At 33.6% G+C, this 24,601-nt stretch overlaps 2 protein-coding genes and 1 long non-coding RNA gene across 5 annotated transcripts; 2 read left to right on the top strand and 1 right to left on the bottom strand.

Moving 5' to 3' along the window:
* Positions 1–2,598: 2,598 nt before the first annotated feature.
* Positions 2,599–13,827, bottom strand: LOC129914024 (set1/Ash2 histone methyltransferase complex subunit ASH2). Its single transcript, XM_055993054.1, has 8 exons — positions 13,638–13,827; positions 13,390–13,568; positions 13,171–13,333; positions 12,919–13,100; positions 3,633–4,013; positions 3,289–3,569; positions 2,972–3,229; positions 2,599–2,911 (listed from the first exon to the last, which is right to left on the bottom strand). Exons 1-8 carry the CDS (start codon positions 13,724–13,726, stop codon positions 2,807–2,809), a joined length of 1,638 nt encoding a protein of 545 aa, XP_055849029.1. The 5' UTR covers positions 13,727–13,827; the 3' UTR covers positions 2,599–2,806.
* LOC129914025 (uncharacterized) lies at positions 7,102–8,723 on the top strand. 2 transcript variants are annotated; one of them, XR_008772128.1, is made up of 4 exons: positions 7,102–7,519; positions 7,599–7,782; positions 8,275–8,549; positions 8,617–8,723. It is a non-coding gene; the product is annotated as an uncharacterized LOC129914025 (long non-coding RNA). The 2 variants fall into 2 exon arrangements; XR_008772127.1 differs by having other exon boundaries at positions 7,109–7,519; positions 8,275–8,717.
* On the top strand, positions 12,601–24,174 carry LOC129914023 (augmin complex subunit dgt6). Of its 2 annotated transcripts, none has more exons than XM_055993052.1 (3): positions 12,601–12,763; positions 22,011–23,859; positions 23,925–24,174. In XM_055993052.1, the coding sequence occupies exons 1-3, from the start codon at positions 12,675–12,677 to the stop codon at positions 24,135–24,137; spliced, it is 2,151 nt and encodes a 716-aa protein (XP_055849027.1). In that variant the 5' UTR covers positions 12,601–12,674; the 3' UTR covers positions 24,138–24,174. The 2 variants fall into 2 exon arrangements, with proteins under 2 accessions (XP_055849027.1, XP_055849028.1); XM_055993053.1 differs by lacking the exon at positions 12,601–12,763 and adding an exon at positions 21,891–21,951.
* The last annotated feature ends 427 nt before the right edge of the window (positions 24,175–24,601 follow it).

Genomic DNA, 24,601 nt, shown 5'->3' with positions numbered 1-24,601 from the left:
TTTATACATTTAAGCACCTTCTAGGCTCTAGGAAAATTCACCTGTATCAACAGAAAGACACATTAACCCCTTCAAGCAAGGTGTTTTGGTTTTAAGGATTTGATTTGTTAGAGACTAATAGCAATATTTCTAGACTAGATTCACCATTCTTATCCTGTTTTAATTGAAGTCCAATTACGAATAATTCTACTTTGGATATGAAGCAAATTAGTCTATAGTTTTTTTCAACTGACTCATCTCCGGAGCCTTCCTATAAAAAATTGTTGTGACGAAAGCTCTAGAAATAACTTTGGATAATCAAATGATTCACGTTTGTACATTTATAGCATAGATCATTTGTTAGATTTGTCTAATTATCTTCCATTAGTCGTACAGTGTAGAGATACACTACCTGATTTGTGAGAGCCCACAGCAAATTTTGAGTGGAGTGATAACCAAAATTTGAGTATGCGGTTTTATAGCCTTATGCTTTCAAATAACGAATTAAAAAGTCTGGGAGCTAAAAATCGCGGTATTATATGGTTTTCGGGGGGATAAAGGGTAAAGAAGACGAGTTTTTTTAATAAATGTGAATTGGCTTAATCAACACAAATTCATAATCTAAACATAAGGACGGATTTTACCTAAGCCTGGATACCTCGGCGATGCGACAAAAAGAAGTCAAGATATCAGCATTTTTAACTTACCAATCGGCTTTATTGTTGAGGAGTTTTGAATTCAAGAAAACAAAAAATTAAACAGAAAGTTTCCAAAACAAAGCAGCTTAAACCATTGAATAATTACAAATAGAAGTGGACACCCAGGGAAACTTCCGCTGTAAAATTGTCGTCGCTAGTATCGTGCAAAAAAAGCAAATCCAACAATCCAAAAGCAAAGCCAACAATCCAAAAGCAAATCCAGCAACCCAAAATCAAATCCTAAACAGCTTATACATATAGATAAAAGTTTTCCTATTTCAAAAAGTGGAGATAGCCTAGAGGATAAGGTGAATGTCTGTTAAGTTTACCTGCAGGTTCGAATCTGACGGGAAATTGAGATTCTTTTTTTTTTTTTACATTACTAGAATAAAAATTAATTAAATTTCTCAAAAAAAATCTCCGCAAAAAAAAAATTCAAATTTTACCGGTATTCGAACCTAGGCCAGTAGGAGTAAGAGGCATCGTCCTTGTTCTCTAGACTAATATGACTTTTCAAAATACGAAACTTATATCAATATAAGCTCTTTGAAATGTATTATAATAATTATTAATTTTCTTATGAAGATTTAAAAAAATTATTAGTTAAGACTCAACTCGAAAATACATGATAGTTGAGGCGGAAACCTGTAGTTCATCTATCTTCCGGTACTCTTATAGTCGCATGAGTAATCTGCGGTGTCACTTCTATTTGTAATAATTATTCAGTGCTTAAACAGTTTATATCTAGAGTTCTATTGATCGCAGTCTTGACTTCTTTTTGTCGCATCGCCGAGGTATCCAGGCTTATGGAAAATCCTTATATTTAGAATGTGAATTTGTTACTTATTTAGCCTACTTATATTAATTGGAAAACTCACGTTTTTTAGCCCCTTAAAATCAATATAAAGCCGTGATTGAAAGCTGCCAGACTTTTGTGACTATAAAAGTGCATACTTACATTTTGGTCATACCTCCACTCCCAAAATTTGCTGTGGGGTCTGAGACTAATAGAACTTGTAAAAAATATAAAGAACTGGTACTTACTTTATTTTTGTTTTCTCGATATATGATTGAAGCCTGATGCAGGGCAGTTGTCCATCGTTTTTCTCTCTCTAAACCCCGTTTCGTCCATTCGCTGCATTCAGTCCATGTGTTTTAGCTTTTTGGAATATATTCACATCTTATTCGGTTGATCCTTCTCCTTTATGCGAATTATTTTTTGCTAAATAATTCAGATGAAGAATAATCCTGTGAGATTTACCGTTTTTACGTCAGAAATCAATGGAAAGCCTCCCGGTTTTGTATTGTTTCATTTCTGAGGCCAGCTGAATGATGGTGTTTTTGCATTTGCGTGTGTCAAGAGTTTTTAGACCACGCAGAATTTAGCAGCAATTTCGCGCCACACCTATTGTGATTTCGAATTCTTTTGTGACTCCAGCTGCCCTTCTTACTTTTGTAACTGCTCCATCATACATGTCCATGTTCATACATAGGTTTCAGAAACTCTTCGTTGCCTTTGGGTCACCTATATAAGATCTCGTAGTTGTCGGTTGAAAATCCTTCAAGCAATTCCTATGTTATTTCATAATAATTTCAGTCGGCACCCAAGACCCGTTCAACGATCTTCATGGTGTGTAACATCAGCTTAATCGAACGGTAATAATCACAGCTTCTATATTAAATTGTTGTATGACATAAAAATCAAAAGGAACAACTGGGTTGCACTTGCGTAATTGTTCTTAGAGTTCCAAATTGCTTAGATTTTCAATATTTGACATTTACTTTACTTTAACTTTTATTTATGAAAGATAAAATATTTACAGTTGGTTAAGAAATGTGATTTTTTAACACAACCAGGAGAAAATTTTATACGAGAGCTTAAATTTACATTACTAGATCTACATAATAGGCTTTTGATATTATATTTAATTTTCTTTATTCTTTCCTCGATATTTTCTGCGATTTTAAATTTCTTATGATTTATTACTATATTTGATGATTCAATACAAACTTTTTCTGTATAATTTTGTATACCAACTTGTTTGATTTTTAAAATATAATTTGCTTGCGTCGTTTTAAACACATACCACCTAATTGTTTGTTTATTCCAAACTCTTAAACTAATTCATTCACAAATGGTAATTGTCCAGTCTCAGCCTTCCACGATTTTCCGTTAGGAACAACAAATCAGATAAAGATTGTTCGCTTATTAGTTCTTCAACTCTGTCAAACATCTAAAAAAAATATATATATTTTAAAAACTATTTAAGACATCCATCCTTTCACAATCTTACCCCTTTTGCATCATACTCAGTCAAAATTTCTGGGCTTTTGAAATTCGGTCCAAAATTAACACTCACAGTAGCACTTTTATAAATTGAAATAGTTGGATAATAAGATCCACCATAAATGTCGGTAAATGCAACTCCTTGTGATTTTCCATTTTTGAAAAATTCAATTTTACTTTGAGGTAAAGTTTTGAAATTTTTGAGAGTTTCCTGCACTCTATCCTTGTCCTCGTAGTAGAGATGACTTTTGAATTTTACAAGAGGCTGGAAATTTGAATTTTCTATACAATTTTAGTATTTTTTTAAATTTTAATTTTACTCACTCTATCTTTGAAGGTGCTTGGTAAGTATTCGGTTAATTCAACTTCGGGCAAGTCAATAAGAAATCCCAATGTATCTCCTTCTATATACGCTTCGCTGTAATGTTTTCCATGACTTTCATGAAATCTTGTACCTTTCCGGGACCTCCATGAATAACCAAATTTGTCATAACCTAATGGAGCTTGTAGATTGCCATATTCTTGACCCCAACCTAAACGTGTTGCTGATCCCTCGGGCATTTCTTCAATAGTTATTTCGAAATACCATCTTCCTCGATTCACAGCTACAAGAAAAATTACATCATTAAATCCAAATTAATAAATAGGAGGTATATCTTTTAACTTACAATGAGTTGCTCTAACCATAGAATAACCTTTTTCTCCTGTTACAGCTAATCGATCTTCTGCTATTTTCAACTGTGGTGCTCTGTCATGTAATGCTAAAAGTACAGAATTCGGTACAAGAGTTCTGTAGAGCCAACCCGGAATCGGTTTTCCAGCCCAATCGGAACTTTCATCAAATTCTTGCCTAAATGGAGCATGTGGATCGGGCTCGGCCAAAATATATCTGTAGCCATCTTTATTAAATGGATGCTCAAGAGGGTAACCGTGAGCTGGTAGTTTTAAATTAGCTGCAATATCGGCACTGGGTCTGCCTTTTTTAGTTGTTGTGCCTGAATCATTTGCCGGAAGTTTTCGTCGTTGCCTGTTGTTTTTGGCAAGTGAAGCTGAAAAATAATAAATAAGCACATAAATGAAGGTTATTATTGTACCACTAAACTAACATTTGAATTATCGCTTCAACTTTATCGTGAAAATGTCATTATTTGGAAAATATGGTATGGTCCTTTTTTTAATTTATAGAATCTATGGTTTAATTGATCAGTAGAAAAAAAGATCCCAAGCCCACAAAAAACCAAGTGAAGTGTTTGAATGTTGAAAATGTCGAGATAAACGTTCTGAGTTTCTCCACTTATTATTTCAATCTCAGTTATCATTCCAAAATTGTAGCTTAAAGGTTAAGAGACGGACCCAAGGAAGCGTAGGGTGCATGAAGTGGTGGAAAATGTCTGATATCTTCTGTGATCGAAAAATGCCCCCTTAACTGAAAGGAAAGCTCAACACCGCAATTGTGCGTCCAGCACGCACATGTGGTTCACAATATAGGACAATGAACAGAAAGTATGAGAGTAAGTTCAAGAAAGACATGCTTTGTATGACAGCAGGAGTAACAAAGGTTGATCGAACTAGAAGTACAATACAATGCAGAAGACTGCAACAACTGAATGCATCCAAATTTTACAAAGTGATTGCTATGAACGAATGACAGTTTAAACACAAAGTGATCAAAATCAAACAACTGCGTTACTTTACTGCAAATTTCAGCTTTATTTGTAAAATCATATAACTAAGCTCTCTGATACTCCTATTTGAAACTATTGGAACAACATAAGTCTCCTATGAAGTTAAATCACAGAAAAATTAAATATTTTTAATAGTTTATTTCATTGTGTTACCAAAAATCAGCTTTAAAACTTTAAATACCACTGCGTTACCAAGATTTGCAAACAATTAAACCCGTGATTTGCAAACAATTAAATCCGTGATTTGCAAACAATTAAATCCAAGTTTGGGTTTCAAACTTGTAAATGTAAATAATGTTAATTTTATAACTCAATATAGTTTTTTTTACTAATTTGTACATTTTCTTCAAGAATAATGAAATTCAACCATAGGGACAACTTTTTAGACACTAAATAGTATTTTGGCTAATATCACAGGCACAAAAAAAAAGTGGTATGTAGGTACTTTGGACCGGGCAACATGTGTTTTGACCCGCTTTAACCGATTTTCATGTCCGTTTTGCCCAGGCACCCTCCAGTTTTGAGCAAAATGCAAGAAGACCTCTTAATTCATGGGAAGAGGGAGCTCATCAGCTTTGAAATATCAGATTTTGAAACACTAATTACACTGGTCAACAAGGTTTTTGCCACAATAACCAAAATATACTTTTCTAGTAGTTTTTAGGGTGTTGAATCCGAATCTGAAGTCAGAAAAATTTGATTGGCCTTCGTTTTTGAAATATTACCGTTATAAAATGTCAAAAAACGTAATTTTGGCTGCTTTCGAGGTTATGTTTTTATGTGGAGTAATTAATTGTGAATAAATTTGTAACGGTAACACTGGCCAACCAAATTACGCTTTTTTTGCCACAAAAATCAAAATATACTTTTCTGAAGGTTTTTGGTTTGCTGAACTCGAATCCACAATCAGAAAAATTCTATTAGCCTTCGTTCTTAAAATATTACCGTTATAAAATGCAAAAAAGGGTTTTTTTTATAACGGTTATATTTCAAGAACGGAGGCTAATAGAATTTTTCCGATTGCGGATTTGAGTTCAGCAACTCGAAAACCTTCAGAAAAAAATATTTTGGTTCTTGTGGCAAAAATTCTGTGACCAGTGACTTAAACTTTAGATTAAGTTTAGTTTCTCTTTGACTTATTAAATGAAACTTAAGATATCTCGAGCAATAAAAGAGATATCGGGAAAATTTAAAAAGTTTTTGAAAGAAAAATATCTGTTCTTATAATAACCGTTACAAATTTGTTTCTAATGAATTACCCCCCATAAAAACAGAACCTCGAAAACAGCCAAAAATACGTTTTTTGATATTTCTAACGGTAATATTTCAAAAACGAAGGCCAATCAAATTTTTCTGACTTCAGATTCGGATTCAGCACCCCGAAAACTATAAGAAAAATATATTTTGGTTCTTGTGGCAAAAAAAAAGTTAAATTTTGTTGACCAGTGTTATCTGATGATATCGTAACACTATTTGTCTAGGAGTTGTTTTTTTTTTTTTTTTTTCTTAAAAATGATAAGCCCACAAGTTCATGAAAACTGCGTAAACAAAATTCATCTTTCTTTCGCGTCGAATAACTCGTTTTTCATTTATTAATTTTTTTCAACTTTTGGGCAACAAATATATTTAAAGACGATCTAAAATAAACAACACTAATCTATCAAAATATCAAATAACTATAGGCATATCATGAAAGAATATACTAACACGGGTGTTCTAATATTCGTTCGAATTTGAAAACGGAAACCAAAATTGAACGGTTGTTCTGATTTCCATTCGACTTTTTTATTCGACAATATTGCCTTACGGTAGCAAATTGTTACCCGGATTGAAAACGGCAAACATTTGTCGCATTGTAGGCCCGTTAGTTTTTCGAAACACCTTAGAATTCGCAAAATGTCTTCGAATACGGAATTCGGAACAGCTAAAATTTGAAAACGGGAGAAAATAGAATTCGAACGGAAATCAGAACAGCCGTATAAATCTCAACCATCTTCACCAGATAAATTTTAAAAAAAATTATATTTTTAGGTATGGGCAAAATGCAAGAAGACCTATTTAGAACATCATCAAAGCAAAAACCTCAAAAACACCTCAGCTAAAAAGCTGATACAAAATACATATATGTGTAACAAGTTTTTAAGTGGACAACAATTAAAATGTAAAATCTAAAAAATGAACCACCCTAATGTACATACAATTTTTAATTTGTGTACCGGTGTTATTAGAATAAAGTTCTTTCAATAGCTCTGCGTTCAAAAATATATCACGGATTTTGCTATGGAGGATTGAAATGCATGTTTAAAAAAATGTCTGCATTTTAAGGGCCTTCAACCTCTCAATTTATATCTCTGCATACGAGCCTGAAAACAATATAACTGATAACGATGAGTATAATTCACAATGAAGTTTGTTTGTGTTTTTATCAGTTAAACGTATTAACAACTGATTCATACGTCATAGGCTAAATTAATCATATTAATTTCTAACGAAGCCAGTAATGGATTTTTATTTTTGATTTGATTGCATTTAAACCTAAATTATATATTATCTACATCATGAATACGTATTATTTTTGAAAAAAAAAACATAATTTTTCTAATATGTAATGCGACACATTCCTTCCTACCAATTTATTAGATATTATGCATATTATGAATCATTAAAAATAAATACCTGCCTACTTAGTAACAGGTGGTGATATCAGTCTCGAAATAACTATACCTAGTTGTCATTCCAAAAACGGGAGCTGCGCAAAAAAATAGAAAAAAAAAAAAACTGCATAAAGTGCAGTGAATACCTACTACCTATCAATAAATCAAGAAATACCTACAATGCACTGAATAAAACCCAAGACACCCATTACACAAGTAGGTAGTGACAAACACAAAGAAGAATCGAAAAGTAGATATTATGTGCATACTTACCTAATTCCCTATTAATTTCTAGATTATCCCTACAAAACAACAAGTGGAATGGGAGGGAATCAAGTTTTATCAATTGAAAAAAAAAAAAAAAAACAATCAGATAATCTACGTGCCATTTTACATGAAGGAAAAATAAAAATATGCAAACTAGTTTTTTTTTTAATCTGTTATTGAAAAATGGATTCCCTTTTATCTAGGAAGATAGGGTAAGTAATTTCTAAAAGAAAAATAAAACATTTGAAAAAATTTAAAACATACCTTCATGTTCTGGGAAATGATTTCGTTCCATTTTGTATGGATTCGGTTCAATAGTAGACAAAAAAATGATTCTCTTGTTGTATAACTTTTAACCAAAATTATTCAGATTTTAAAATTTCATAAACACGAAAAACAGTTCCTCAAGTTAATCACAGTCACCCGAAACTGCGATTGAAAATCATATACAAATACAACTACTACAGCACTAACTATACATCAACAATTAAGAAAAACAACAACAAAAAAGAAAAATATCAATAAAAAAAATCAATGACGAAATAACACCGCACCGAGAACCAAGAGAGCAGGCAGAGAAGCCAGCCGAGGGACAGGAAACGCGCTTCTCAAAAAGTCAAAACAAAAACAGCACAAAAATTCTTTCTGCAGGGCCAACTTTTCGAGATTTAAAAAAAAAATATTTGTTTCTATTTGCATTCGAGAAAGTGGTTGCGGAGAAAAATAAAAATATCAAACTCAAACTCACTGATAAGCTCGGAAGTCAAAACATGTAGGATGACATGAGTGGCCAACAACTATGACCGAACGAACGAAAACCAACCTACATACTCAACTCATGTAGATAAATAGTTTTTTTTTTTTTTTATTTACTTTATGTAGATAAAAGAAAAATATGAATGCCTTTCTTGCATAGTACACAATTAAAATCAATTACAGTAGTTTCATTGCTGTTTTTATTCGAACTAGGGTCGAGTGAGTAAGTTGATGGAAACAAAATTAATTATATAATCAAAAAACTTAAGTAATATTAATTATTTTTTTAGATTTTGATCAAAAAATAATTTCGAAAAACAAACAAAACCTATTTTTGTTCCCTTTGATAGGTGAATTAGAAGAAGTAGATTGTTGATAAAAGAATGACGGAAATAAAAATAATATATGTATGTCCATAGACTTAAAGTTAACTAAACAAAAGCAAATAAAACAACAACAACAACAAGAAAAAAATATTCCAAACGAATAGCTTTTCTGATAGAGCATTGTATTGTCAATAATTGCAAAAAAAACCTTATGTAGGTACCTAATTTGAGTGCAAGATTTATTTGTGTTTTTTTTTTAAACTACTTAGGCCAATAATAATAATACACATCTTTTTCAACCCTCAATTGTATGGTAGGTCGTAAAGGGAAGTTTAAACTGACGTTGGTATATGTATGTACTGACCAAGTTGTTCTATTTATAGCAAAAGAAAAACAAAACAAAAAAAAGCAAATAAAAAGCTTTATACGGAGTTCAAATATGGGTTAACCCACACAAGTTTGTATACATGGATAATGTTTATGAATTTATATATGTTTTATTTGGCTGTTTCTTGGGGGTTGGATTTGTTTATAATTGAGAGTTAAAAGAAGAATGTAAACAAAATATTAATTGTGCAACATGTTGTTTGATAGGAATGTTTTGTTTTTTTGTTTATATTGATTTTATGAAACAACTAGTCCGGGAGATAGAGTTGCAATATTTTCATATTACTATCGATTTTAATTAAAAGCCCAGGAAATTGGTGCTTTTTAATTTTTAGGGTGAGTTGTGTTGTGTGCTTTAAACTAACCATAAGTAGACGACCAACTGCATTCAGGACCGTAACGTACAACAATTTGCTATCAATGACTTTCCTGAACGAATACATACTTCTGTCTTCGTGCATAACAATAGATGCTGCAATAATTTTCTTAATGAAGTTCATCGTTTCATATAATGTTGGGCCCGAAAATATGGAAGATGTTTTATACAGGGTGTCCCAAATTAAACGAAATATGCTGATAGGCCACTTTAAGGGCTTTCAGAATTTGTTCATCCCAAATCCTTAATGTTTTAGATTAAATGCAGTTCTTGTGAAATTTAGAAAAAAAAATTGCTTCCTGTGCCCATTATTGATTTTTGTTTTTACAAATCTTTCACTAAAACATTGCCTAATAACAAAAAACAATTAATTGTTCAAAGTATTTTTTTTTTTCAAACGCCATTTTGCTGCAAATTAATAAACAGTTCCATGTTTTATAAAAACTCAATTTCTTACTCTTATTTTAGAGCAACACGCCGATAAAAATTTGTACCTCGTGCCACTGGTTTATTATTTTAAAACTTGTCCCGGTATTGCAGTTTTCAAAAAAGTTTCCAAAGTTGAAGTAAGATCGAAAAATATTACAATTTGAATTCAACAAAACTGGGGCAAAAAAAAATTGCCCAAAAGAAGCCAAATTTTTTCTGATTACATTGTCGAATTCATTTTCGGAGGTGAAAATTGGATCCATATTGTATTGTGTAATGAATTGCCTTTTGAAACACAAAATGGTTTGTAACTGTACAATATTTACAATAATAATGTAAATTTTGTTTATTAATACTAAAAATATAAAGGTAGGTAGGTAGGTAGAGATGGCGGTCAAAGCAAATCGTGCTTGATGACCCAATTAGCGCAGGATGCGCCGTTTTGATACCAAAACTTATGAAACCTGTGAGTGATAATTGGATTTATTTAAAATAAATTTTAAATTGGTTTTTAAAAAAAGGGAAAAACAAGTGCTAGGCAGTCCTAAATCCACTTTGTTGCATTTAGGAACGAGATCAAGTCTTTGATCTTTGATTCTGAGATGTTATCTATGACATTAAAGTATTCACTCCCCAGAGAGAGTGCTCTATTCCTAGCAAGGGCGGGACATTGGCACAGAATTGGTCCAAGCAGCTGCGACAGTAAGTATTGTGCGGTATACCCAACTTTGCTGCATGTTCTCCTATCGGCCAATGTCTTGTGCACACCGCAACGATTCTGCTAATGTCTTTTCTGGGTCTAGAGATTAGATCATATGTTTTGGTTTTATTATAGGTGGGTCAGATTTTTCTGGATATGACGCAGCTAGTCAAGTTGTGCCACCTATTGTTAGCTTTTGTTAGGTATTTTGAGAAGATATCGCCCTTTATGACTCCTATGGGAATGTTAACTATTTCTGCTAGTGACTCATGAAGGGCCGATCCTTGCCTGGCCAGTTCATCCGCCTTTTCATTGCCCTCAAAACCACTGTGACCTGGGATCCAGATGAGAGTGATTGTGAGACTAAAAAAATATAAAATGAATATGAAAATTTAAACAAATTCATCTATCCATAATATGCACTCAAAATCTTATTTTTCACATTTTAATTGCATTTTTTGATTCTGTCATCATTATAGAAACTGCATTTTTATTGCACTTTTTCTCAGGATCGGCGTCGATACAATCTGGCAGACTAAAATATTTGTTATAGCTACTAATGGGGTCATATTCTTCTGTGAAAAGTAAATAATACCATTTTGATGTGACATGGAATCGCATTTGTTCGTTGATTTGAGATTCAAGAATCTGTAGATCTGAATAAAGTGTTCGTCTGATAATAACTTTGAATGTATTCTGACCCGCTCGAACGGAACATCAAATTATTAGATGCATGCAAGGTTTTTTCTTCCAAAAATCTAGTAGCGCCAAATTGAATCTCTTGGCGTTTTTCTTTTTTACCTCTGAGCAGATAATTGTCGAAAAAATATCTATCTTTATTTTTTACCTCAGATATATCAGAGCACAAATTTTTTTAAGCTCTGAGCTTCATTAATCTGCTCAGGATAAAATGACCAAGCATATTGAGGGAAATGCTGAGCGAAGCAAACTTCACTTACTTTTTTTTAGTGGTTTAATATAAAAAATAGAAACGAAAAATTAAAAAATTGATTCCCAAGATATTTGGCCGTCTACTTCAAGTAAACAATATAAAAATTAATTAAGTTTAATATAAATTATGAGATGAGCAAATAGTTGTGTTTCTTAATTAAATACGAGAGCTCGGAGCTCTTTTTTGATCGCTCAGAGATTTCCTCAGAGCTAAAAAAGAAAAATGCCAAATGTCAACATTTTGTTCCCTTTTTTTTAATTTGCACGTTCAAAGCTCAAATCAAACTCAGCAAACTTAGACTAGGAGGAAAATGTATGACTTTTGATAACGAACGCTGGCTGTTTGCTGCGGTCTGCACTGTAACTTGCCTTCCCAAATATCGGTCGACGCACTAGCCCAACATGCGCACCAAACCGTATTTCGTATTAAATTGATCGATAGTTTTTAGTAATGCAATAATTATGTTTGCACGAGTCATACGAAGCTCGTTATGAGTCAAAAATTGTAGGAGCCGCGCAAGAAATCAGGGGTCGAATTACGGCAAACGATTACGATCATACGTTAACGTTTTGACTATTGCTCTCTCTATTTAATCAGTAGAAAAAGATAGGGACACATAGCAACCATACGTTTACGAACGTATGCCGTAATTCGACCCCTGTTTTGATGTCCTTAGCTACGTAACAAAACTGTATGGACAATATTCATAGAAACTGTCTAAGATGCTTCTAAGAAAGACTGGAGTTTATACTATTAAGAATTCAAATTACATTGGATAAACTCCAATCTAAGATAAACTGGAGTCTAAAAACGACTATGAATATGCCCCAATATGTTTAATATTTAATCAGTCAGTTTTAATTAGCCTGTTACATAATTTTTAACATTTTTAAAGTGTATTCCCTTTCATAAAATATGTAATCGTTTTGGTAATTAAAAAAAAAATGGTAATCTTAGGTATAATGCACAAATTTCAAATGGACTTATACTATTATTATTCTGAACGCCTTATATATCGGACTTATATCATAAAATATCGTGACCAAAAATTAAAATTCTAAATACTCAAACAAATCATATCAACTTTTCATTTAAATTTTTCTTTGAACACAATAACCTATCATTAGATACAATCAGTAGTGTATTATTTCTTGTCAACGAATTTAAATCTTGTAAACATGCTGCCAAACAAAAAGAGATTACAACCTAAAATATCTACAATCAAAAGCAATACCACCACCACCAATGGCTCAAGCTTTCAAGTTCGGTAAGTTGTATGAGTGTGTGGAGAGCTTATTATAATATTGCACACTTTTGCTTTGCTTTGTGCTACATAAATGTAGGTATATTATGATTAAATGAGAGGGCAATGTACGTGTATTATTATGAATTCAACAAATAGTTGTGTATGGAAGCTCTTACCTTGTGCATAACCGTCCTCGGTCAAACGAAGTGCTCCCAACTTTACCATTGCATCGTAATTGGGCTTTATTTTTGTCAAATCCCCATTAAACAATCCAAACATTGCTCCATTTTCTACTGATTCTTCGTATGTAAAAGCAATTTGAATGTCTTTGAGAAGTGCGCGTTGAACTGTCGAGTGCCTGAAATTGAATTTGGTTTTTTTTTCTTGTGAAAGGATTTTATTCATTTTTAGGATAAAATAGAATTTACCAGGAGATTGTAAGACGTCGAGGCATTGTTGTCATTGCTTCCCAATAAGTGTCAATGAAGGGAATAATTTCTTTGTCCTTGCTAAAGAGCAATTGATTCTTTCCTTCTTTGACCGAATTTTGTTGCATATTTGCAATGGCAGTAACGCACATTTGTGGAATAGCTACAATACACAAAGGAGTTTAATTTAAGAAAAGAAGTGTTTTTTTTTTTTCTTACTAGCTTGAGTTTTTCTAAAGCTTTCCAGACCACTGGGAGAACAGTTTTTACAAATGAAAACATAATTTGTTATGAATGGAACTAGTCTACCGAGTTGATAGCTTATGCAAGATTCGTGATGCCATCGATTGCAATTGGCACAAAGTAATTCTACTATATTTAAGTTACGATCTTTTCCACTACGAATTAAATAAAAGAATATAATTATTAGTAACAAAACGAATAGAAAAAACATGTGTGTAGAATACCAATAGCAAATGCCGGGCGTATCTTCCTTTCGTTTTTCGGCTTCTCCTATATCCATTTTTATCTTTTTTTCAGGATGCACAACTTCCATTTTAAAAATATTATTTAAATTTTATTTTTTCTATTAATTTTGTTAAAATTAAAAACAGTTTAGTATGTAAAAAAAAAAGCTAAAAATACCGGCGGCGGGAGTCGCTACCAATTTATTTGTTAATAAAAAATGACAGCTGTCGTTCTTTGAAATTTGGATGACAGTGACAGCCGTTCAGATGCAAAGAATTGAAATAGTGTTGCCAAAGCAAATAACTTCCAAACAATTTTGGGCCGACACACGCGACATCAACGATACCGTTCGATAGGATAGATGGATTTAAGGCTTGGCCACACCGGAGGGTATACGGTAGCGGTACGGGTAGAGGTAACAGTACTTGTATGAAAAAAATTACAAACTGACATATCAACGTTCAGATGTGGAATTTTTTTCATATAAATATCGTTACCGCTACCCGTACCTCTACCGCATACCCTCCGGTGTGGCCAAGCCTTTAAGGCTTGGCCACACCGGAGGGTATGCGGTAGCGGTACGGGTAGAGGTAACGGTACTTGTATGAAAAAAATTCCAAACTGACATATCAACGTTCAGATGTGGACATTTTTTCATACAAATATCGTTACAGCTACCCGTACCGCTACCGCATACCCTCCGGTGTGGCCAAGCCTTTATTTTTAATTTATCTTTTAAATACCGGTTGTACAAACGTGGTTCAGCCTCGAATCTGGAATTTTTGGCAGATTAGCTGTGGATCAACTTTGGTTAAAGCATGAATTTAGATATTTTAATGTATATATGGACCTTGAACCGGTACTAAACCGCAACTTTACCACCGATTTCAGAAGATAAAAGTTGCTGAACCATAGATTAAATATTTTTACAACTCAGGGAACGTTGTACAAACGTGGTTCAGCCTCGGATCAGGAATTTAACTCGCCGATTACGGTGGATTAGCAATGGATCAACTTCGGTTCAAGGATGGATTAAGCTATTTCAACCTATATATGGACCTCCCAAGTAACAATTTTACTTGCATAAGGTGCGTTTTCTTCGATTCGGCAAGCTATAGTTTGTATAAGTTTAGTTTAAGGCTTACTTACGCAAATCATCCATTTTGGAAACAAAGGAGGTCTTATTAAAGGCTTGGCCACACCGGAGGGTATGCGGTATAGCGGTAACGATATTTGTACTAAAAAAATTCCACACCTGAACGTTGATGTGTCAGTTTGGAATTTTTTTCATACAAGTACCCTCATCGCTACCCGTACCGCTACCGCATGCCCTCCAGTGTGGCCAAGCCTTAAGGCTTGGCCACACCGGAGGGTACGCGGTAGCGGTACGGGTAGCGGCAACGATATTTGTATTAAAAAAATTCCACACCCGAACGTTGAAGTGTCAGTTTGGAATTTTGTCCATACAAATACCCGTACCGTTACCTGTACCTCTACCGCGTACCCTCTGGTGTGGCCAAGCCTTTAAGGCTACTCACAGATTTCGCACACAATTACAAAACTAGATTTCATATTCTATTTGCAGTGGAAAATCTGAAATTTTTACACGTTCGCTGTTGACTTTGACATTTTTCGTTTCGCTACAGCTGCCTACTAGGCTTAACTGTTTTTATTTTTTTTTTTTTTAATCTTCTCAAGTGGGTCAGTGGAACTATTTGTTTGAAGAATAAAATATGCAAACAAAATATTGAATTTTTCATCAAAAGAAATATTTGTGTATGCATTTTTTTTTATATGTAATTTGACAGCTAGTCACGCAACTGCAAGAATGAGTGAACAGAACTCATTCTTCGGCGATTTTGGTAAGCCAATTTTTTGACAGCTGTCGTTTTAGTCGCTCAGCGACGAGCGATGCATTCTATTCAGCTCTTATTATTTTAATTGAAGAACACACAGATATGGAACGTTGGCCCATATATTAGTTGTAGTTATTTGTCTATGCCCAAACCAATGACGGACGACATTACACTTTTGCAGTTTTGCAACAACAAGACCATTTGCATCGAATCGTGAATAACACTCTAATTACATTGGTCGGCAAAAAACAAAAAAAAGTCGGGAGCAAGAACTCTGTAAGGTGATTTTAATTAACTTTAGTGTGCTGGGGTCGAATTCAGGCTTGGCCACACCGGAGCAGGGGCGGACTGGGAGTCAAAGGGCCTTCCGGGACTTTTAGGAAAAGGGCCACAAAATACTTACATAATTATTTACTTACTCGAAATATTTAAAAATAAAAGTTGATATGCAGAAATTGTTTTTTTATATACAGTGGTCGAAAAATAATTAGAAACAAGCTCTTTTTTTTCAAAATGTATGTATGTTCTTAATATAAATAAAAAATATTAGAATTATTTTTTAACAGAGACATTTGAAGAGCTTGATGTTTTATTAACGATCTCGTCTTTATTGCACCTTCTTTTTCTAAAATATAAGGGGTTGGTCTGTCAGGAATATTTGTTAAGGACGTTTTATCTATTTTTTTGGAACATGTGGCAATTTACGAGGACTGCAACCACATTAACCCTTTCGAACCCAAGCTACGAAAATCATTATTAAAAAATGTTTTTTCAGTATTATCGTATCAAAAACATCACAACTAAGAGATATGAATAGCAAAAAGTTATTTTCCAAAATAATAAATAGCAAAAATAATGTGTTACTCTCATGTTGCATGTAAGTAACATGCACTGCCTATGACCACCAAAAAAAGTCGGACAACTGAGAAAATAATTTTTTATGGAACAATAATATATACTACTTCTTCTAAGCCAACAAGCAAAACACTTTCTGGATTAACTTTTTTTATATCTTTTTTTCAAGATTATGACCATATATAAAAAATTTTTTTTTTGCAAAAAAAAAGAAAAAATGTGAAATTCAGTTCCTTTTTCGATAAAAAATAAATTAAAGGTATGGTATTTGACTAAATTTTTTAATAATCCAGTAACTAGGCATCATTATCTTTCAATTGAGCCATCGAAACCTAAAAAAATATTTAATGTAATATTTTTTACGAATTTTTAAAAATATGTTACATGAGAGTAACGCTGGGTCCGAAAGGGTTAACTGACTTATAGAAATTAGTCGGTGATAGTCCTTTTTATTAGTTGTACCTACTTTAAATTAATTGACCAAGTTTGGAAAATGTAAATGCTAAAAATCATTTATTTTTTCAAATAAAAGCATTTATTTTTAAAAGTTTTCGTGAATTTATCCAGTGCTTTTGTTTGTCATGTTAAAGCTTCACAAGAAAAAGTTTTTTGAATAATGAACCCTTTAAAATTTCAAAACTTTTAATTACATGTTACAAAAAAAAAATAATATTTTTAACAGTTACTAACAGTACCTTTTACTGAACCGGTAAATTAGGTACTTCGACAAATTAATTAAATTCTATATCATTTTTTAAATTGATATTAAAATTCTTATAAAATTAAATTAAAAATATTTTTGTGAGTTATCAGGTACATAAAAAGCTTTGATATTCTAAGCAACTTTATCTATGCATTCTATTACGATTTTATAATGTTTTTTGTCCCGGATTTTGCTCCCAGAAATATGGTCACCGACGGTGACTCACCGTAATTATACCATAACTCGTGTTTGCTAAAAATTTGTTAAATATTTTGTATACAAAGGGTGTCCCAAAATTAATGGATCAAACGAAATATGCTGATAGGCTAACTTTAGGACTCTCAGAATTTGGTAACTTGTTCATCTCAAATTCTTACGGTTTTCGATTTAATGCAGTGTTTGCGTAATTTCGAAAAGTCCCGACTTTGCAACTGTATTTTGCTCCCTCCGCTCATAATAGATTTTTGTTTTTTACAATTCTTTCACTAAAACATTTCTTAATAATAAGAAATAATTAATAAATCAAAATATTTTTTGCTGCAAATCAATTAAGAGTTCAATATTTTTTAAAAACTCAATTTGTTACTTTTATTTCAAAATTTTGTCACCTAAATCTCTAATTAGGGGAGATTAGGTACTGTTGAAGCAAAGGACGGTTGAAACAATACAAGTAGCTCGAGAATCGTTAGTGATACAGTATGACTTATAGGGAATCGAATGTATTTGAAATTTCAATTGTTTGTCAAAAGAGCTTTTTTTTCGGAAAATGAGAGGAACTATGTGATCGAAGAGCTACCTTACGGAAAGGGTATGAAATATTGTTTCAGTGTATGTATTTGTTTTTAAAACATTGTGAAAATCGAAAGCTTGGTCTTGTTCAAGCTTTTTTAAAATGAAAGAGAGATATACAAACAAGCTACTAAGGGGAAGAAGAAAAAACATCGTGTTTACTTTTTTGTACTTTTTTGACTTTGTGTTTTGATAGTTCAGGCTTAACACAACAAATAAAGTACCTTGGCACCACTGTTTTTATCGAGAGAAAGTAAAATCTGGATAATTATCTGGATTTTTCAAAAATCTATACAGATAAAGTTTTTGTTGTTTTTTGCCTCGAAAGATTCATATAGGGCCCCCAAACAGAATTCGGTAGGCCTCCAAAGATTCATAGGAGGCCCACAAACAGAATTAGGTAGGCCCCTAAAGATCCATAGGAGGCCTTCTATAAACATGATTCTGTGGGCCTCGAAAGATCCATATGGGGCCCCCTGAAAATATATAGGGGGCCCACAAACAGAATTCGGTAGGCCCCTAAAGATCCATAGGAGGCCTTCATTGACTTAAACGCCATAAACATGATTCTGTGGGCTTCGAAAGATCCATATGGGGCCCCCTGAAAATCCATAGGGGGCCCACAAACAGAATTCGGTAGGCCCCTAAAGATCCATAGGAGGCCTTCATTGACTTAAACGCCATAAACATGATTCAGTGGGCCTCGAAATATCCATATGGGGCCCATGAAAATCCATAGGGGGGCCACAAACAGAATTCGGTAGGCCCATTAAGATCCACTGGAGGCCTACGTTGACTTAAATGCCGCAAACATAATTCTGTGGGCCTCGAAACATACATAGGGGGCTCACAAGCATAATTCTATAGGTCTCGAAAGATCCATAAGGGGCACAATAGATTTATACTGACTAAAAAGGCCAGAAACCGACTTGAAGCATGACGTGAGTGAATTTAAAAATTGAATTTCAAGTGCTTTTAAGAAATGTTTTCTTGCCCGAGGGCCTACCGGGAAAAATCCAGAATGCCCGGTGGGCCAGTCCGCCCCTGCACCGGAGGGTATGCGGCAGCGTTACGGCTCGCGTACACCAAATCCGTCATCGGCCGAAATATGCTCGGGCGTTGTCGGCCGAACTCGGCCGATAGAACCAAGCACATAGAAAGAAAAGAGAGTGCGTACACCACTGAAAGTGACATCGTCCGTTGTAGTACGTTGACGCCCGATAATAACCGATCAACCGGCATAATCCGAACTTGTTTGGATTTTTCGTCCGTTGTCGGGTTGATTTATACATAGATATTGCTAAAAGCCTTTTCTTTCCAAAAATTGGCGGTATGAATTTTCAAAAATATAAATTTCTTCAAAATATTCCATTGAAAACAATTATTATATGCACTTCAAGTTTCGCAAAGTCAGACTACAGACTGGCAGCGACGTCCTAGATCGGAAGCAGTGTATGCAGACGATCGTCCGAGAAAGTCGTCCGAGTAGTTCCGACCCGATGTCGGCCGATAATTCGGTTTTAGTGTACGCGAACGGTTACGGCCCAACAAACAATTTTGCTTCTATAAAGCTTTATAGAAGCAAAAGAAGCATGTATAAAGCTTTACAAAAGCAAAATTGTTAGTCGGGGGGTAGCGGTAACGATATTTGTATTAGGCTTGGCCACACCGGAGGGTACGCGGTAGCGGTACTGGTAGCGGCAACGATATTTGTATTAAAAAAATTCCACACCCGAACGTTGATGTGTCAGTTTGAAATTTTTTCCATACAAATACCCGTACCGTTACCTGTACCTCTACCGCGTACCCTCCGGTGTTGCCAAGCCTTTAACAAAATTCCACATCTGAACGTTGTCACCGCTACCCGTACCGCTACCGCATACCCTCCGGTGTGGCCAAGGATTTACCGCACACGACGATCATACGTTAACGTTTTGTTTATTGCTCTCTCTATTTAATTAGTAGAAGAAGATAGGGACACATAGCAACCATACGTTAACGAACGTATGCCGTAGTTCGACCCTTAAATTCAAAACTACACGGAGAAAAATGAATCTAGTATTTTATACTCCATATGACTAGTAAGGTAATTAAAGTAAAAAGCCCTAGATTTTAAGTAAAATTTACCTTACGTATTGAACATTTCTTGGATCCGTAAAGTAATTTTTACAAGAAAATTATGGTAAACAAATTATAGTAGTATATACCTTACGAGTAGCAATATTTTCTTTACGTAGAGTCAAATATACCTTCAACCAAAAAAGTGTATGAATCTTTTCACTTTAAGATTCTAGTAAAACATATTTTACAAATTTAACTATTCTATGAATAAGTTTTACCTTACACTAAAGTAATAATAATACTGAATTCTAGGAATTTTCCCCAATGGAGATCAGTGCCCTCTTAAAGCTGTCATTGAAAAGTGCGCCATTTGTTCTCCATTTGTGTTTGATTTTTATTCTTTGGTGACGAGTGCGGGATAATTACATTAATTCATAAAGAATTCGCAAACAATTGGATCAAATAAAGTCAATTTAATTTTTATTGATGATATTTGCCTAAATAAAATTGTATGCATTTATCTTACAAAAATTAATTAAAATAAGAAAAAGTGATTTTTGTAATTATTGAAAAACATAACAGGGTCATACGTTACTTATCCTAAATAGCTTTGAGGATTAAGTACGTGTTACCTAGTTAAGGCTTGGCCACACCGGAGGGTACGCGGTAGAGGTACAGGTAACGGTACGGGTACTTGTATGGAAAAAATTCCAAACTGACACATCAACGTTCGGGTGTGGAATTTTTTTAATACAAATATTGTTGCCGCTACCCGTACCGCTACCGCGTACCCTCCGGTGTGGCCAAGCCTTTATGCTTTTCAATAATTACAAAAATCAACTTTTTTATTTTAATTTTTGTAAGATAAATTCATACAATTTTATTTAGAAAAATGTCATCAATAAAAATGAAATTGACTTTATTTGATCCAATCTGTAACTAAATTATATACCTTCCATAGAGAAGTTCAATTTACTTTAAAAATCAGTATTTTCAGCCTTATAGTAAGGTTAAATATGTTCCTAACTTTCTAGTAATTTCTATTAGAAATTCATACAAAAAAAGGCTTTACTGTAAAGTTAATCATAAGCTATAAATTTACTAGAAAAGTAAGGTAAATTCCATTTTATTGGGGAGTCATCCCTATTTAAACTTTACATTAAAGTTAAATATACCAGAAATAAGGTGGTTCATACCTTATTTTTTCTCCGTGTATATGCCTTTATACTATTGTCGTTTTCCAAAATTCAGGGAGTTACCCTACTAACAATTTCGCTTCTATAATGCTTTACAGTAGCAACAATTGCATCTGTAAAGCTTTATAGAACCAAAATTCTGATTTTTTACGAATCGGTTTAACGCGCACAATATGTCGCACGGCTAAAGTCGACTATCATTCTTATGTCACTTTAATCACCCGTGGCTTTCGTTCACGAAAAGTAGTTTCACTGAACTGCAAAAATCGACTCGTGAAAAGTCGGCAATACTTTCTCATTCAGAATGAGAAAGTATTGCCGAAGGTTCACACCATAACAAACAAAACTGTTTTACAATTATTATAGCTGCGTTTCTTTGGAAATATTTTTCTACTGCTTAGTACTTAAAACTACTTTGAACTACTTTTGCTATACTGAAAAAGTAGTTCAAAGCCACAGTACACTGTGTACTGTGGTTCAAAGCAGCTTTAAGTACTAAGCAGAGTAGATAAATATTTCCAAAGGAACGCAGCTTATGAGAACTAGATGAGAACTATGAGATCAGTAGTCCCTATGACGTGCTTAGCAAAAAGTAAATTTTCTTACTTTTTCGTTTCGCTTCAGCTGCGTTCTAGAATTTCCCAAGCCAACGGCCTCGACTAACGACAAAAAATCGCCAACAACGACATTCCCTAGCGCATCCTGAAAATGTAATATCAAACAAACCTTTTTCACAAATTGTCATCTAATGACAGTTCGTAAAAAATTCAGTAATAAATTTCAGTTTTTTCCATTGAACACGAAAATTGTTGATTTGAAAAGTATTCGTTTAAATTATTTCTCCCTAGAAATTGTTTGTATTTTTAATCCAATTTTTTAATTAATTTAAAATTAAATTTTTCGTATTACCAGCAATATGGATCGCACAGTAATCGATACATGGAAAGCTGAAGAAAAAGAATTTGGTGAAAAACTCCATACAAAACTAACCGTCTTAACAACTTTAATCCAACCGCCCACAGAAGACTTTAAAAAATGCTTTGTTCCCGATATGTTCTTGAAACCAAACCAAAAAGCATTTTTCCATGTAATGCATTATCTATTTACTCTATTAGATCCTTTAGAGTTTAAAAAACGTTTCTATTGGCCAATTGCTGATAAAAAATCCGAAGCAAATTTCCGATCATCTACAGTCCAATATTTAATGCATTTAAATGAAAAACACAATTTGCAATGGGCTAATGTTAAGAGCTATCTTGTTGTAATGCCAGGTGGTATGAAATTTATTGTATTCTTATTAGATTTAGTTGATTTCATTGTCAAAGAGTTGATTAAGCAACGTGAAAAGCCAATTCTTGGCGACATGACTCGGGAACAATTTTCTGAGTTTTCCATCGATCGTATGAGAGCTCAGAATAAAATTCACAAAGAATATGCTTCCCGTTATGTTAAAGCAATCGATCTACAAATTGCTAATTTGAAAGAAAACACTGAAAACTTATGGAAGCATATAAATAGCATCTCGTTTCCGAATGTCAAGACATCGGAATTGTTTGATGATTCTGTGCTCTCTGAATTTGCAGCGAGCAATCGTCAGTTATTCAAAAACAGAATCCAACAAAAGGTTGAAAAGATTGTCTCTATAGAAGAGCCTTTGAAAGAGCTCAAAGAAAAGTTAGATCGCTTCCAAAATCACGAAGCTGGAGTAAAGTACGATAAGGAAATGGTTAAGCGATCTTTATTGAAGCTTAAAGTACTTTACCCAGATTTGGAAGTTGGTTCACTAATGCATGGATCTGACCTGCAAATGGGAACTCTCCTTAAAGCCTTTAATCGCATTTATCCCGATCTAGAATGCAATATAATTGCAGTCGATCAACAAGGTAATCGAAATGATTTTATTGGCAAGGAACTGTTGACCTTGAAAACTGATATTCTTCAAGTAGAAACTCAGACGACAAAGTTTTTGTCATCAATTAGTGGGGAATTTAAGAATCCTCAAACTAAAATCATCACTCCAGTTCGTCAGAATTCCACAGCTCCAAATGGTGCTAGTATACTCTTTTCGAAATTTGTCAATACACCACCAATAAAGCTGGACATGATTGACAATAAGATGAACACCAATCCTAGACTTCCATTCTTAGATGACTTTGCTATGGAAAGGTCAATTGAGTCGTTTTGTTTTATTAATCAACAAAATACTTTATTTCCGGCTCCACCGAGGTCGGCTAAAAAATCACATGATACTTCAGTGAAACTCAATCAAAGTACAGTTGGAAAGTCGAAGATTGTTGATCCATTGAGATTGTTGCGAACTTTGAATAAAGATACTTCGAAAGCTAAGAATTCATCGAGAAATCTTTCATCACTGCAATCGAAATGGAAGAAACACGAGGATTTGTTTGGGAGGGAAGAAGCTGATACATCATCGATAGATATTGATGGTTGTAAGACTATGGTCTCTATGAGTGTTGAACCGCCAGTGGATTCGAATGATAATACCACGAGGAATATTTATCAAGTGGAAATACCTCCAGTGAATGCTGTTTCTGATGGGAATATTTTATTTCCTCGAAAGATATCGGCTGTTAAGAAAGTTCAAGATGCATCGTTGAATTTTCAGAATTTAAGTACAAGTCCTTCGGGGAGATTGGATCCATTGGTCCCCTTCGATATAAAAGAATTCCCTAAAATTCTACTAAACGATCGGACTATTTTGGAGAATTTATCTTCATCGAGTAAAATTGATTTTCTTGATGTAAATTTTTAATTTCAATGTTTTTTCGAAATAAATTTTTTATAAATGTTTATTATTTTCTTCAGGTTTTTAATGCTGACAAATCCTTTGGAGCTAATGAAGACATCAATAAGAGCTTTCGGGCAAAACCTAAACCATCCAAAGCTGCTGCTGCTGCTGATGAGAATAATCCAAATTTATCAAATATTCTATTTGATTTGAAAGAAAATGATAGTAGTTTGAATTCTGATGCAATTTTTGATATTAGCGATGGCGTTTTGAAGGATGTAACTATGTAATATTTGTTTTAATATATTAAGTTTTCTATTTTTTTAAGATATTTTGTAAATTATTTCTTTGTTATAATTTGGTTCATTTATTCGCTGTTTACTCGTTTACTCTTTTGAAATCAAGTTATTTTCTTATAATATAATAGACCGAGAGCCCACAGCACATTTTGGGAGTGGAGGTATAACCAAAATGTGAGTATGCAATTTTATAGCCTTATGCATTCTAATAACGAATTCAAAAGTCTGGTAGCTTTAAATCTCGGCTTTATATGGTTTCTGAGGGGTTAAACATAGCGAGTTTTCCAATTAATGTGAGTAGGCTAAATTAACACAAAATCACATTCTGAATTTAAGGACTGATGCTCTGTCATTTTCCCTAAGCTTGAAGACCTCAATCTTGACGATGCGATGAATAGAACTCAAGATATAAGCTGTTTAAACGGCTATGTTTTGGAGACTTTGATGTTTAATTT

The sequence above is a fragment of the Episyrphus balteatus genome, chromosome 3 (genome assembly GCF_945859705.1).
Source record: "Episyrphus balteatus chromosome 3, idEpiBalt1.1, whole genome shotgun sequence".
Lineage (NCBI taxonomy): Eukaryota > Metazoa > Arthropoda > Insecta > Diptera > Syrphidae > Episyrphus > Episyrphus balteatus.
This window is presented reverse-complemented; position numbering and strand designations above follow the sequence as displayed.